General features: G+C 44.1%; 1 protein-coding gene across 1 annotated transcript in view; it reads left to right on the forward strand.

Annotated features, from left to right (window-relative positions):
- LOC126427941 (homeotic protein Sex combs reduced-like) overlaps positions 1 to 16951 on the forward strand; it is a 327944-nt gene that overhangs the window by 68350 nt on the left and 242643 nt on the right. Inside the window, exon 2 of the mRNA XM_050089832.1 lies at positions 14863 to 16059. Within this exon, the coding sequence (XP_049945789.1) occupies positions 15027 to 16059 (1033 nt within the window). The 5' untranslated portion in view covers positions 14863 to 15026. The remainder of the gene's footprint in view (positions 1 to 14862; positions 16060 to 16951) is intronic.

Consider the following 16951-nt stretch of genomic DNA (forward strand, 5'->3'; position numbering starts at 1 on the left):
TCGCATACGTTGATAATTTTTCTCTGTGGCCACCAGAATGACGACACGCGTGTCCCGCTTGTTTGAATGTTAAGAACTACAGTTGAAAGCAGCCTTCAAGGTTTCGTTTTCACTTAATACTTCTTTATGGAATCAGCAGACGTTCCGCAAGTCTTTCATGGAATCCAGAAATCTGTAGACAGTGAAGTCTAGGCTAATGTCATAATTCTCGACTCGCGGTAAAAAGAATTCTGTACAGTGTCACACCATCGTCCGCTAAACGAGATAAGTGATTGCTGGTAAAGAAACTGCGTTGCGAATGGGCTGAGGAGGTACCTGGTAAAAGAACTAGTCATTTCGTCGTTCTTTATTGGGAAACCACAGGTCAGAAGGGAAAGTTTCGTCTGGTGTACGACTAGGAAGTCTAAAAGGACCGTTACTGTATAAGATGTATACAAGCGACGTGGCAGACACCGCCTTCAGTACTAGCATACAGTTCGCAAACGTGGCTATTACATAAAGGGACGTTAAAAAATTCGCAGGAATGTTGGAAGTATTGAAGACGACCCGAAATTGGTCCGACAACAGACAATATATTCTCAAAATAACGACTGCAAGGGGCAGACGAATGGAAACGAGACATATTCGGTTTTACAGAGAGTACCCTACTGCATTTGCATTTGTCACGAATCTCTTTCCCAACGTAAAGTCCCGAGCGACTGGAAAAAAGCGCAGGTGACGCCTGTCTACAAGAAGGGTAGAAGGACGGATCATCAAAATTACAGACCAATATCCTTAACATCGGTTTGTTGCAGGATTCTCGAACATATTCTCAGTTCGAATATAATGAATTTCCTTGAGACAGAGAAGTTGCTGTCCATGCATCAACACGGCTTTAGAAAGCGTCGCTTCTGCGAAACGCAACTCGCACGTTTTTCACATGATATCTTGCGAACCATGGATGAAGGGTATCAGACGGATGCCATATTCCTTGACTTCCGGAAAGCATTTGACTCGGTGCCCCACTGCAGACTCCTAACTAAGGTACGATCATATGGGATTGGTTCCCAAGTATGTGAGTGGCTCGAAGACTTCTTAAGCAATAGAACCCAGTACGTTGTCCTCGATGGTGAGTGTTCATCGGGGGTGACGGTATCATCTGGAGTGCCCCAGGGAAGTGTGGTAGGTGCGCTGTTGTTTTCTATCTACAGGAATGATCTTTTGGATAGGGTGGATAGCAATGTGCGGCTGTTTGCTGATGATGCTATGGTGTACGGGAAGGTGTCGTCGTTGAGTGACTGTAGGAGGATACAAGATGACTTCGACAGGATTTGTGATTGGTGTAAAGAATGGCAGCTAACTCTAAATATAGATAAAAATAAATTAATGCAGATGAATAGGAAAAAGAATCTCGTAATGTTTGAATACTCAATTAGTAGTGTAGCGCTTGACACAGTCACATGGATTAAATATTTGGGCGTAACATTGCAGAGCGATATGAAGTGGGACAAGCATGTAATGGCAGTTGTGGGGAAGGCGGATAGTCGTCTTCGGTTCATTGGTAGAATTTTGGGAGGATGTGGTTCATCTGTAAAGGAGACCGCTTATAAAACACTAATACGACCTATTCTTGAGTATTGCTCCAGCGCTTGGGATCCCTATCAGGCGGGATTGAAGGAGGACATAGAAGCAATTCAGAGGCGGGCTGCTAGATTTGTTGCCGGCCGAAGTGGCCGTGCGGTTAAAGGCGCTGCAGTCTGGAACCGCAAGACCGCTACGGTCGCAGGTTCGAATCCTGCCTCGGGCATGGATGTTTGTGATGTCCTTAGGTTAGTTAGGTTTAACTAGTTCTAAGTTCTAGGCGACTAATGACCTCAGCAGTTGAGTCCCATAGTGCTCAGAGCCATTTCAACCATTTTTTTGCTAGATTTGTTACTGGTAGGTTTGATCATCACGCGAGTGTTACGGAAATGCTTTAGGAACTCGGGTGGGAGCCTCTGGAGGAAAGTAGGCGTTCTTTTCGTGAATCGCTTATGAGGAAATTTAGAGAACCAGCATTGGAGGCTGACTGCAGTACAATTTTACTACCGCCAACTTACATTTCGCGGAAGGACCATAAGATAAGAGAGATTAGGGCTAAGACAGAGGCATATAGGCAGTCATTTTTCCCTCGTTCTGTTTGGGAGTGGAACAGGGAGAGAAGATGCTGGTTGTGGAACGAGGTACTCTCCACCACGCACCGTATGGTGGATTGCCGAGTATGTATGTAGATATGAAAAAAAATTATGTAACATATTTACCATTTCAAAAGCAATCATCGTAACTGTTAATACATTCATTGCACAGTGAGACAAGATGGTCGATGCCTTCTTGGAAAAATGTTAGCAGTTGTCTGCGGAACCATGGACGTATCCAGGGCTACACCTCTTCGTCCGAAGCAAATCGACTGCCACGTACGTCTTTCTTCAGGGCTCCAGAAATACGGAAATCGCATGGGGATAGACGGACTGTATAGAGGATGCCTAAGGGTTCCCAGTGAAACTCCTGCAGCGTTGTCGAAACAACCTACCAACAAAATTCCCATCCATATGTTGCCAAAGTTGTTGAATCAACGCTGCTCGATCTCTCCCCATTGAGTCCAGAAGAAAGAAATTCGTGGACGTTGATTTGCTTCGGACTGTGAGAGAGACACCTGGGTACAATGACGGGTAAAATGCGAAAGCAGCAGCAAACATTTTTCCATGAAGGCACTGAGCGTTTTGTCTCACAGTGGAATGAATGTATTAACATATATGGCGATTATTTTGAAATAATTAACAGATTGCTTACTTTTTTCCATGTGTCTTGTCCTCATTTGACTGTCCCTTACGTGCGTAAGTGTACGAAAACACCCTTCACCTACGAATCATACAGTGAATCGCTGGAATCAGTCACAATTTTCCAGTGATTGAAAGTATATTTATATATTTATAAACGATTTTAGCGATCTTGGCAGTTGAGAATTTATTCAGTATTCAGAAAACGTTAATTTAGGAGCAGGAAAAATAGATATTTAGTTGATATCTGCTGAAAGAAATTTTAATTATATTTCCATATCCACGAATGATTTCACTAACAAAACACTTATGCTACTAAATTATGGATATTATTCGTCGGTCTGAGACTGTTACCAAGTTGGATTAACGGAAGAGATGGGGAAGTTTCGAAAAAATAAGTGTCAGCAACGTCGTTGGTTTGTTAATTCAGAGGTAATGCATCTTAGCTGTTATCATCAAACTCCACCCTGAAACACTGTGCGCTTGTCACTGTCCTTGACACAGAGTGGCCGGCCGCGGCGGCCGATCGGTTCTAGGCGCTTCAGTCCGGAACCGCGCGACTGCTACGGTCGCAGGTTCTAATCCTGCCTCGGGCATGGCTGTGTGTGATGTCCTTAGGTTGGATAGGTTTAAGTAGTTTTAAGTTCTAGGGGACTGATGACCTCAGATGTTAAGCCCCATAGTGCTCGGAGCCATTTCAACAATTTGATAGAGAGTGTTACCATCAAAACTTGGAGAGGAGATTTTCCAATAAGAATCTGGAAGCATATTACTTCCTTCAGCTGAGATCTCGCCTAATGATCACGATGGAAAATAAATGGCGTGAGTACGTAAGGTAGCAAAAAAATATTTCTTCCCGTGCACCATCCGTAAAAGAATGGTAACGAATGCTCCCTCCACCATACAGTTTGGCATTCGTAGGCCATAAAGCGATATAGCGCCGCATTTTTCTACACAAACACCATTTCCAATAAAACAGCTTCCATTGCTGGCCCATTTGTGGACGTGGTATCCGCATTTTCTCGAAATACTAAAAAGATGCAACTCAGCCGGTTACTCTGAAGACGTCCATTTATCGTCACATCACAGTGTAAGGGGGAAAAATATAGAAATGATGTAATCCCTCGAAGTCTGAGAATGAGTGTCTAATCTATTGTAGTAAAGTTTCCTGGATTTGCCTAACTATGACGTACATCAGCTGTTCGGCCATAATGCATGGGTAGCTTCTATATATAGTATTTTTTAAAAATTATCTTCCGATTCAAGCACCGTGTTTTACATTTAAGTTATTTTTCTCTGTGTGCCACTGTAGAGATTAAAAGAGGGCGGGATTCCTTCCTCCTTGAGGAGTTAAGAGGCAATGCCTTCAAAGCAACTGTTAGATATTCGTTTCTTCTCTCGAATTCTCAACTGTCCTTGATGCTCAAAATAAAATGGCGCTTATGTTTGGTCTTAGGTAAATTTTGTCGTCGACACTCTTCGGTTTCATTTGAAAATAATAAAATTCTACTCTCGTTTAGACTGAAGTGTTGCAGACGAGAAAGCTATAATGTCACCTGTGTTTGTAGAACAGCTGTAGTATCTGAAACCAGATAGCTCACTGTTTCGGTGCATGTCTAGGGACATGAGTACCATTTTTGTTTTCATATCACCTTTTTGTTTGCACAATTTCCTTAGGTGTAGCTTCTTACAGCAAAAACAAATGTTACGCCCCTAGTTGCAGGTGCTAGTTACGCAGTTACTGAATGGTTCTCTGTGTAATATTCACTCAAGGAATGTTTTTATTACAATTCTTTTTAATTGTAGGCTACTGCAACTTTTGACTCACACTTTTTTTGCTAGGTATTACTTCGAACATAAAGACTGTGCGACTACAACGTTTGGCTCAGTCACACTTTTTTTAACCAGGCCTTATTTGAGCATACAGTTTGTGGCTAGTTTGCGTCCGCCTCCGTGATGGTGAAAGATTGCCAAGTGTAAAGCGGAATTGGTTGCACAAACCGTGCGTGGACAAGAACACAGTAACACAGAGTGGGCTGTGAGTACGTCGAGATAATGGCCTAGAGTGTGAGGCAGTGGGGAAGTACGCCGGCACGATAGCTCAGCGTGTTTGGTCAGAGGGTTAGCAGCTCTGTAATTAAAAAAAAAACTGAGTTAATCGATAAACAACGAACTTAAACGGATGTCTTACGAAGTCGGCCCCGAGCAGATGCAACGAACGAAAGCGAACAAAATGACATTTAAAAGCAAAAAAAAAAAAAAAAAAAAGGTGGTCAGCGTGACAGAATGTCAATCCTAAGGGCCCGCGATCGATTCCCGGCTGGGTCGAAGATTTTTCTCCGCTCAGGGACTGGGTGTTGTGTTGTCCTAATCATCCTCATTTCATCCCCATCGACGCGGAAGTCGCCGAAGTGGCGTCAAATCGAAAGACTTGCACCCGGCGAACGGTCTACCCGATGGGAGGCCCGAGTCACACGACATTTACATTTTTAGTGGGGAAACAGTCACTAGGATCACAGACTTCAAACGAGCTAACCAATAATGAAAAACCTTAGATGTAGCAAAAGTTATACACATCGACAAAAAGGGTACAGTGAACAGCTGATGTCACTAGAGGCAAAAGTTAGCGAGGATAGCTTCCATTTTCTCTCCTTCGCTGATCATTACAGGAAACTGAAAATGTAAATTTCACTTTTAAAACATAAAAAATGATCATGATATGTGTTTTCTTATTATATAGGGTGATGAAGAATGGGCTCGCAGTAAATGTGGGATAGGAACTATGAGAGCTATTGGGAATGTAAGGTCCGATCGATCGCGAACTGGAAACAGTGAAAATTCTACGAAGCTTTGCACAGATATGTTGGACAATACCTCTAGTGTGCCCGTCGATCGCGTCACGTCATACTATTCAGTTCTGACTGCACAGTGAGCATGTAAAGATGCCTAGAAAGTAGTGTCTCCTGCCTGGTATGTGTGGCTGAGAGAGATTTCGCCTGATTTCGTGCAACCCGCACAACATAACTGTCATGCACTTCCTTCTTCTTGACATTTCTCGCCCGCACACTGCAGGGGCTATTAGGACGCTCTTAGAGTGTTTTCAGTGGGAAGTGTTTGATCACCCACCACACAGCCTGTACTTGTCTCCCTCTGCTCATATTAACAGCTGGTTATCAAGCCAACATTTTGGCACAGACAACAAACTGCAGATCAGCATATAGAGAATTGGCAGAAAGGCGTCTGCCTGTGACGAGGGTACGGCTAAGTTGGTACAACGCTACGAGAATCAGTTGAAGCAGGACTACATACAGAAGTAACTGGAAGGTGTAGTTAACTGTTGCAAATAAAACCTTTTTGATTTTCACTGTTTTTTCAATTTAGTGACCGATCGTACCTTACTTAACGAACGGCCCTCGCATAATGGGACTGGGATTCATGCAAAGGGTTGTGTATGATAACGTGTGTGTGTGTGTTCGAATGGATGGAGTGATGGTGACAGATTTTAGGTGGGGTTTGGTGAGTAGCGGTTATGATTGATACCTTGTAGGCATAAGTGATAGGACAGATAGAATGGACGAGTAGAATGTTGGTAAGGAATCGCTTCGATAAAAATGTTCGCTTTTGCCAAGTCATCGGACGAGGGAGGTACGATATCACATTGACTATCCCCTGCTTCTTTCAGAAATAAGTGGCAATAATTGCTGGAAGAAATGCCCGTAACTTCCGCCTCCGTGACTTTTCCTGGCCGTTTTGACCGTCCTGTCTATTTAACTAACGCACTAAAATTACTCGGACTAATCACTGACCGTCAAATAACATGGAAACGTCAGCTATTCGCTATTCAGCGGAATAACCACGATAGACAAAAAACTATACTGGCTGGCGAAATATGGGGATTGCTCCCCACCAGCATCTCTGACACAAAGCCTAGATCCCAGATTCGCATCATGTTACGCCAGCGTTACCTGGACATCCGTTCCATCAAATTTTCATCACACACAGCTGCGCCTCCAAGTCTGTACCAGTTCACCCTACCCTCTCTTCATGTGCAAGAGCAAGCTGTGCGTCAAGTTACGTCACCTAATGACTTTCGTCAAGTGCATTGGTGTTCTGCTGTCGTGATTGATGCGTCAACACTTTCGCCATTCGGAAATTTGTGTGTGACGTCTCAGCATACTAGACGACGCATGAAACGTCCCCTTAGAAAAGTTATACATGACTGTGCTTAAACTGACACACAATATTTTTTTGCGCAACGCAATCTGACCTTTAATAATCCCTACAAAAGAATGGCCCTGACTAACATTAACCTATACCTTTCACACAAATCACTTACCTCACAAAAATCTTCGTTACTCGAACTACTGCAATACAGCCACTACTGCCAGCTAAATAAAAGATTCAAACTACTGAAGGCACTAACTACTGATAGGCATAGTTAGCAAAAGAAAGATTTTGATAGAGAACAAACAACGTATTTACCTTAATAGTGTTCAAAAGTCATATATATCAGTCCATGATATCCAGTATTACAAATTTACTCTTTATGATGGACACACGTCCAGATCGTCCGCTCTCAAAATTCCACCATCTCCCCACATCCACCACTGCTGGCGGCTCACCTCCAACTGCACAACGCTACGTGCTGTTAACAGCCAACTGCCCAACACTACAATAGCAAATTCCAACAATGCAAACCAGCCACAGACTGCACACAGCACAGCCAGTGATTTTCATACAGAGCGCTACGTGGCGTTACCAATATAAAAACCTAAACACCCTACTTACAGACGTATTATTATTTCCATTCTGAGTCTTCTCTCTTTTTATTCCAGTCTGTCTTTCCTTACAGTTTTCACCCTCTACAGCGGCTTCCAATACCATGGAAGTTATTCCCTGATGTCTTAACAGATGCTGTATCATCCAGGCCCTTCATATTGCCAGTGTTTCCTTATGTTCCTTTCCTTGCTGATTCTCCAGAGAACCACCTCATTCCTTACCTTATCAGTCCAATAATTTTCAACATTCTTCTGTAGCACCACATCTCGAAGGCTCTGATTTCCTACTGTTCCAGTTTTCTCACAGTCCACGTCTCAGCACCGTACACTGCTGTGCTCCAAACGCATTTTCTCAGAACTCTCTTCTTCAAATTAGAACCTATGACTGATACTTGTCTTGGCCAGGAATGCCCATTTTGCCAAAGCTAGTCTGCTTTTTATGTCCTCCTCCTGCCGTCCGTCATGGTTTAATTTGCTGTCTAGGTAAGAAAATTCCTTAACTTAGTCTACTTTGTGATCCCAGTTCTGATGTTAATTTTCTCGCTGTTCTCATTTTTGCTGCGTCTCATTACTTTCGTCTTCCTTCGATCTACTCTCAATCCATATGCTATACTCTTTAGACTGTCAATTCCATTCAACACATCGTTTAATTCTTCTGCACTTTCGCTGGGGATACAAATGTCATCAGCGAATCGTTCGCAGATATTCTCTCACCCTGAATTTTGGTTCCACTCCTATTACTTCCTTTGATTCTCTGATGCGTAGACTGAACAACAGGGGCGAAAGACCATATCCATGTCTTACACCGTTTGTAATCAGAGCGCTTCGTACTTGGTCTTCCACTCTTATTCTTCTCTCCTGGTTGTTGTACATCTTCTACATTACACCTCTTCCTCTATTACTTACATTGTTGAATGCTTTTTCTACGTCTTCTAATGCTATGAGCGTTTACTGATTTTTCCTCATTCTTGCTTCCATTATCAACTGCAACTTCAGAACTGCCTTTCCCAATTCTAAAGCCAAACTGATTGTCATCTAACACATTCTCAGTTTTCTTTTCCGTTCTTCCTTATATTATTCTTGTCAGCAACTTGGATTCATGCTCTATTAAGCTGATTGTGCTATAATTCTCGCACTTGTCGGCTTTTGGTATCTTCGAAATGTGTGGATGACATTTTTCCAAAAGTGTGATGCTATATCGATAGTCTCATACCTTCTACACACCAACGTGAATAATTGTGTTGTTGCCACTTTCCCCACGATTTGAGAAATTACACACCTACAAAGCTTAAATCCGCACCACCCTCTGTTACAGCAATGTAATCAAATTCTCATCACACGCAGCTCCAGAACCGACTTCGTATCAGTGCGCCCTACCCTACACGAATCTTTTACCAGCTCATCACTTACGCCTCCCTTATAATTTGGGAGGGCAAGCTGTGCGTGAAGTTACGTCACCTAGCGACTGTCATCGAGTGCACTGGTGTTCTGCTGTCGTGATTGATGCATCAACAGTCCCATCATTCCGTAGTTTGTGTATGATGTCTCACTATGCTGGATGGCGTATTATTCTTCTTTATTCTGGGCATACTGGATGTAACCTGCAAGTGGTTTTGACTGACGTTGCCATGTTGCCGTAATTGTTTTTATTCCTCGGGCTTCTGTTACGTACTGACGTTCAGTCTGAAGATGGTCATCACACACCGAAATCAGTAATAAATTGATGCAGGAGAAGGTCGGGTAGTATCGTATAACTGTGATTTTTCATAATTATAATTTTCTGGAGGTTAAATACGAAGATTCTTCACGCTAAATAATGTCATGATACATTACTTGGTGGAATAAACAGGATGTCATAAGAATATGCATTCACTGACTATTTTTACCTTTTTTCCCCCTTTGCCTCTTGGTTGATTAGATTTTTGGAGCATTATATCGGACGTAAAATTGTAACATGTGAAAATCGTTTTTGTTAGAAAATAGTTTCAGTTGCACCACTAAAATAGGCACAAGTTATACATCTTAGTTTCAGTGTATTTGCTGGAAGTCAGTATTGTTCACTCGATTTCCTGATTATCATTTCAAGAAGTCTTCTTTCGTGTTGTTTTCATCTAATTTATGTAGTGCCTTCCCTGCTTTTGCCAGTTAAACGAAAGAAACCGCAATAATATAAGTTTTTCCGGTACAAACCGGACATACTGCGTGAGATTTACATACACAGGACGTCATAACATGTAAAACATGAAGTAATACAGTAGTAGTAAAATAGAAGTAAAATTACACTTCGACAAGAAAGACGTGTTATTGGGACCTCGAGGAGAAGCAATGTTAACCGTGAGGATGCTGACATCAAAGGTACAGTTCATATGACAGACTTCGATGCACGAGTATCATAGAATCTTAGAAGGACCGACAAATTATCTCAGTACAGTGTCCCGCTTCGTTAATTTCTGTGGCTCAAGGTTCAATAGGAATGGATAATTATCCTCACTCATCCTCAGTTAATTTCGGGGTCAGTATTCGTTCTCCAAAAGGAGTTATATTTCAAGAAATGTAAAGCTTCTCCCTCGTCCAGTCTGTTGATGTGCTTTTTTTTTTTTTTTTTTTTCAATCTTAGTGGTCCTTTTCTTCTCGTGTTGGTCACTGCAGTGGTATATAATGTAGTGGCCGCATAGAATGAAAGAACTCTTGATTTCCTCTTACGACTTGAATTTGTGGGCGTGTGTTCTTTGTGTAGCGTCTAATCGCATGTCCGGATATACCTAATCTTCCCCTATGATGACAGTCAGACACTGCTATTACAAAAGGTTAAATCAACATTTCCTGAATCCCTGTTTCCTTTTATTTTGACAATAGCGTAACTCACTTCACTTCATTTCATTTATTGCATATTTACACCTCCTAATACCACGGCTGTCATATGACCCTATAAGCTCATTTGAAATATGTATCTCCCTTATTTTTCAAAATAGTTATTTTAAAAATGCGTGACTTTCTCCCTCTGAGTCAATTGTTTCCAATGATATTTCTTCCATTTTTATATTTAAAACACATTTAAACATATTCGTTGTTTTTGCACTGAGTACCACTGAGCTGAATATGAACCCAACTCAAATTATTTATTCGGTTCCTGAATGTAACATTCATTATCAAAATAGAATGATGAATGTTATGTTATATGAAACAACTGTAACACTGAAAATATTGTTTCCAAGTTACTTTTGTACCCATTTTTGTGGTTTCTTGCATGTGCTGTTGTACTCTTCCTAGAACCACAGGTGTCAAAATGACCCCATAAACACACTGGAAAATTATCTCTCGCTTATTTTCAAAGCTTTTTTTTTTTTAAAAAATCTCTCTCTCTCTCTCTCTCTCTCTCTCTCTCTCTCTCTCTCTCTCTCTCTCTCTCCTGAATCGCTTATATTTACAACACACAAAAATTCATTCATAGATTTTTGCACTGAATACTATAGGGGACAATATGACCCCAGTCTAAATTTCTTTTTGTTTCTTGAAGGTGATAACTGTGGAAGTAGAATCATTACTGTTACATTGAACAACTGTAATGTATGTTTTCATTTTAGTTAATTTAAATGCTGCCATTGTATCCGGTGAAAATTATTTGGGGTCTATATGATTCTAGTGTTACCCAGTGAGATAAAACAATCCTGGTAGTAGCTGGGTTACAGATCTGTTAGCTAATATTTTTAAAACAGGTATTATCTCTTAGAGGTCAGATTTGTCCTCGTTAATGAGCTAGAAGACCTCGTTTCATTGGTTCTGGGGCCTGGTGCCGTGTTCTCCATGACCCGACACACAAACCTTCTGGGTGTGCTGTTACTTTGTTCTGCAGGTTTCTCTTTTATTCTTGAGACGAAGTGTGAAATGTAAGTCATATCTACTGGAAATTTAAAACATGGATTATTTATTGCCCGTGAAGAGTGTTTAAAGACGAAAAGCAGATAAGAAGGATTAGAGTTGTAGATTCCCGCCACCAAAACCTAGCGAGGGGGTGGAGAGGAGGGAAGATTACGGGGGGGGGGGGGGTAGAAAGACATCGAGCCATGCGCTCAACTCTGGTTCGTGTTGTTAGGAAGCTACGTCTCTACTTATAATGTACAGGTATTACGTGATCCTACGTACAACAATCTGTCCTGGTTTATATACTAGGTGATTTGGTCAAGGCAGTGGTCATCTTTGTTGTTGTTTGGATCAGTTTCGCAATCTTCTCCTGAATGTTCGCCGATTTTTTTTTTTTCTCCTGGGTCTTGTGTCGGGTGTATTCTCCCGTTCTTTCTTCTGTGGTGTAGATGCAGGAACTTGGTCAATTTTGAAGTACTATAGATGTCTTTCTTTGTTCGGTTGGCCAATAATCGCATTATATAAGACCTCGTACGTCTGCTATCGTCATCTGGTCTGTGCGATAAGTGTGCTGTGTATTACGACGTGCATACCCGCCAACTCTCCCCATTTAAGAGAGAGACATCCGATTTCCCAATTTTTCTCCCGCCTCCGGCTTATTCCACTACTTCTCCCGATTTTTTGCAAGTTATCGTCAAAAGTAATTGTTTCGAAAACCGTCCATTTCAGTTTTGTGGCGAGTGGTCTGAGGTCCTTCGCTCGACAGTCGTTTTTGGTCGGCATACTTACCGAAATATACAAATTTACAGTAATCAGGAATTTTTCAAAATGGTTCAAATGGCTCTAAACACTATGGGACACAACGTCTGAAGTCATTAGTCACCTAGACTTAGAAACTACTTAAACGTGACTAACGTAATGACGTTACACACAACCATGCCCGAGGCAAGATTCGAACCTGCGACCACAGCAACAGCACGGTTCCGGACTGAGGCACCTAGAACCGCTCGGCCACAGCGGCCGGCAGGAATTCTTCCCTGCATATGTTTTAGAATCTATAACCCAATTGCTTAGTATTGTGCACTATTTGGACTTCGTTTGTGTTTTTGTCATCGGGATTGAGTGAAATCGCTTATTATACGATGTTTTTATAATCAGTATAAATCTTAAGAGCAGATAGTTCAGTGTTATTTCTTTACCTAAATCCCTGAAAATTATTTTTGTGTAAGTGGTTATTTCAGGTATACCTTATTCATCATATTCGTAGTATTTTGATTCGTTGTATTGTGGCAAAAAAAAAAAAAAAAAAAAAAAAAAAAACTTTGTCCTTCAAGCAATATGCTGAAGAGCCGGCCACTGTGGCCGAGCGGTTCTAGGCGCTTCAGTCCGGAATCGCGCTGCTGCTACGGTCGCAGGTTCGAATCCTGACTCGGGCATGGATGCGTGTGATGTTCTTAGGTTAGTTAGGTCTAATTAGTTCTAAGTTTAGGGGACTGATGACCTCAGAGAGTACCATAGTACTTAGAGCCATTTGAACCAATATGCTGAAGAGTTTCCGAGAATTACAGAGGCTAGGAATGGTCCGTTGTTTGCCTTATGCACTCTTTGTCGAAATGATATATGTATATCAGATGGTACAAAAAAACCGATGTTTAAAACGCTTGGAAACACAAAAGTTCCGAAATAATGTTAGGTGTGTGAATAATAAAAAAACATCCCAACGTAGTGCCGTTTAGCTAAGTTACGCTGCACATAAGGGGTATGAAATCAACGTTTTGGGTGGCTTCGTAACGTCAAAAGAATAGACTCAAGTCAGTTGTCTCAGAATATACTGAAAATGAGCCACAGTGTCAGATCATTCGCGCCTTCTGATTTTTAAAAATAAAGTTCCTCATTTTTGGTTTTTGTAGGTTGACAAGTATGGATCATACCTTTCACTAAGATGCATAGTCAAAAATGGTTCAAATAGCTCTTAAGCACTATGGGACTTAACATCTGAGGTCTTCAGTCCCCTAGACTTAGAACTACTTAAACCTAACTAACCTAAGGACATCACACACATCCATGCCCGACGCAGAATTCGAACCAGCGACCGTAGCAGCAGAGCGGTTCCGGACTGAAGCGCCTAGAACCGCTCGGTCACAGAGGCCGGCACTTGCATGCTGTCAGCTGTCTTAGGATTATACCGAAAATGAGCTGCGGTTTTTGAGTACTTGTACTTCCTGATTTTTAAAAATGAATTTCACGATTTTTGGTTTCTCGAGGTTGGCGGGTATGGGCGTGCTCTGGGGAGACCATCTCATTACATGTTCACTTTCATTGAGCTGATTTCTGTTGTGCATGCATCGGTTACGAGGCACGTCCTGTCAGGAAGTGGATTATATCGTAACTCACAAGGGAACCTCCCCATCGCACCCCCCTCAGATTTAGTTATAAGTTGGCACAGTGGATAGGCCTTGATAAACTGAACACAGATCAATTGAGAAAACAGGAAGAAGTTGTGTGGAACTGTGAAAAAATAAGCAAAATATACAAACTGAGTAGTCCATGGGCCACGTAAGCAACATCATGGAAGAAGTGTGCTTAGAAGCGCCGTGGTCCCGTGGTAGCGTGAGCAGCTGCTGAACGAGAGATCCTTGGTTCAAGTCTTCACTCGACTGAAAATTTTACTTTCTTTATTTTTGCATAGTTATTATCTGTCCGTTCGTTCATTGACATCTCTGTTCACTGTAATAAGTTTAGTGTCTGTGTTTTGCGACCGCACTGCAAAACCGTGGGATTAGTAGACGAAAGGACGTGCCTCTCCAATGGGAACAGAAAACATTTGATCGTAAGGTCATAGGTCAACCGATTCCTCCACAGGAAAACACATCTGATATATTCTATACGACACTGGTGACGGTATGTGCGTCACATGACAGGAATATGTTGTTGACCCACCTATCTTGTACACTTGGCGAATGGGTAAAAAGATTCTTCTACCTTGCCCGATTTAGGTTTTCTTGTGGATGTGATAATCACTCCCAAAAAAGTGATGAAAACATAAGAGTTTGTCACATAAACTGAAAATAAAAAATTAAAATTTACACTTGATGGAAGATTTGAACCTAGGACCTTTCGTTCCGCAGCTGCTCACGTTACCACGAGACCACGGCGCTCCTGCGTTCCTATCGTCTTTATTGTTGCTTATCTTCCCTTGAACTACTCAGTTTGTATATTTTGCTTATTTTTTCACAGTTCTACACAACTTCTTCCTGTTTTCTCAATTGATCTGTGTTCAGTTTCTCAAGGCCTATCCACTGTGCCAACTTATAACTAAATCTGAGGGGGGTGCGATGGGGAGGTTCCCTTGTCAGTAGCAAAATACTCCCGTCCCTCACCACACAATGGTCTCCTGACGGTGGCTGAGCACTTGCTGTGTGTTCCAGGGGCGTGATGGCCGCCCGATGAGCGACGCCGTAACTGGTGTGGAGACGGCGTGAGAGCAGCGGACAGCACCCAAGTCCAGCCACCTCTCCCCAGCGCGGGACCCTCGGCAGCCACCGCCTCGACCATTGATCCTCAACAGTGCAACCCGGCGTACGCCGCCGCCATGAGTTCCTACCAGTTCGTCAACTCGCTGGCGTCCTGCTACGCCGCGCCGCAGCAGCAGCAACAGCAGCAGCAGCCGCCTTCACAGCAGCCGCCCCCGCAGGCGCCGGGCGGCGGGGGCGGGCGTCCCGGTCTGGCGTCCCCCGGGGGCGGCCAGGACTACTACGCCCCCAGCGCCACCGCCGCCTACCCGCCGGCGTGCTACTCTCCCCAGCAGCAACAACAGCAGCAGCAGCAGCACCATTACGGACAGTACGGGGGCGGAGGGCCGGCCGCGCTGCAGAACGGCGGCGGGGGCGGCGCCGGGGGCAGTGCCGCCGCCGCCGCGGCTGCAGCGGCCGCCGCCGCTATGATCGACTACACGCAGCTGCACCCGTCGCACCAGCAGCGGCTGGCGCCGGCGCAGATGCACCACCAGCACCACGCGGCGCACCACCATCACCACCACCACCCGCAGCAGCACCACGCGTCGCCGCCGGGCGCCGTGACGCCGCCGCTGGTGGGCGTGGTGCCGCCCCCGGCGCTGCTCGCGTCCGCCGCCTCCCAGCAACAGCAGCAGCAGGGCACGCAGCAGGCGGCCAGCTGCAAGTACGCAGACACCGCCGCCGCCGCCGCCCCCGCGGCCTCCGGCGGCTCCGCCGGCGCCGGGGGCGGCGTCGCGTCGCCGCAGGACCTCAGCACGGGGTCCGGCCGCTGCAGCCCGCCGGGCGTCAAGGTCATCCCCTCGCCCGCGACTCCGGGCTCCGCCTCCGCGGCGGCTAGGGGCGGCGCCTCCCCGGGGGCGGCGTCTGCCTCCGGCGCGGGGGCGGCCGTCTCTCAGAGCTCCTCGTCGCCGGCGTCCAGCACGTCGTCCACCTCCAGCAACGCTAACGCTGCGGGAGGCGGGAGCGGCGCCGGGGGCGGCGGTGCGTCCGGCGCCGGGGGCGGCAAGCAGGGCTCTGGCGCCGGCAGCGCCTCCAGCGGGACCGCGGCGGCTGCCACAACTAATCCTCCGCAGATCTACCCCTGGATGAAGAGGGTGCACCTCGGGCAGAGTGAGTACCGCTAGTGTAATTCTTTAAATTTATTTACTATTGTCCAACAGAAAAAGGTTCCTACTCAATGGTCTGAAGATGACCACAGTAGTGGTTGAAACCGGTCACTTTGATAAATACTGTTTTTAATAGTAAATATTTGTAAGGCATCGATGACTGCCTCTTCCATAATGTATTCAATAGTAATTACTTTATATTTGTTTCATTAAATGGCCTTTGGCGTTAAACATTTAGCCAGTCTAGTCAATACTGAAACAATGACTACAGCTGAAATGGAAGAAAATATTGCGTTAATAGTAACGAACAGATGTTCACCAGAGCTGTAGATAATTCTCACTCATATCGCGTCTTTGTATCTTGAACATACGCTGCATCAACGACACGAAGAATCTCTCACCAGCATCTTTCTTATTGAACTCTGATCGTTCAGTGCAGCTCATGTATCATACCTTCGAAATTTTTCCACTCCATATGTGGCATACAGCAAACCAGTGCTTAACAGAATTGGTTAAAAACAGCCTTTGTTGCAATTTTAGTATTTTTATTTTTCAACGACGCGTTCCGCCTTATTTAGGCATCTTCAGGATATCTTTTCTAGATGGACACCAAAGGCACCAAGATATGCATAACGCGTTCCCGTTCACAGGAGCGAGTAACAGAGTAAGATGGGGGCTCAGGTAGTCCATCTAGGAAAGATAACCTGAAGATGCATAAATAAGCCAATACTATCATACCTTCTCACAGTGGATTCTGTTTGACGGGGTAGGAATTTACCAGATGTCCTGTTGAGTATGAGGGAACCTCTGTGCTGAAATTTCGTCCACTCATGCTCATGTAGATAATAGGGTAGCCTTCCGTAATAATGGAGTATTTTCTGTAAACAGTTTCACAC

Source organism: Schistocerca serialis, chromosome 12 (assembly GCF_023864345.2).
Source record: "Schistocerca serialis cubense isolate TAMUIC-IGC-003099 chromosome 12, iqSchSeri2.2, whole genome shotgun sequence".
NCBI lineage: Eukaryota > Metazoa > Arthropoda > Insecta > Orthoptera > Acrididae > Schistocerca > Schistocerca serialis.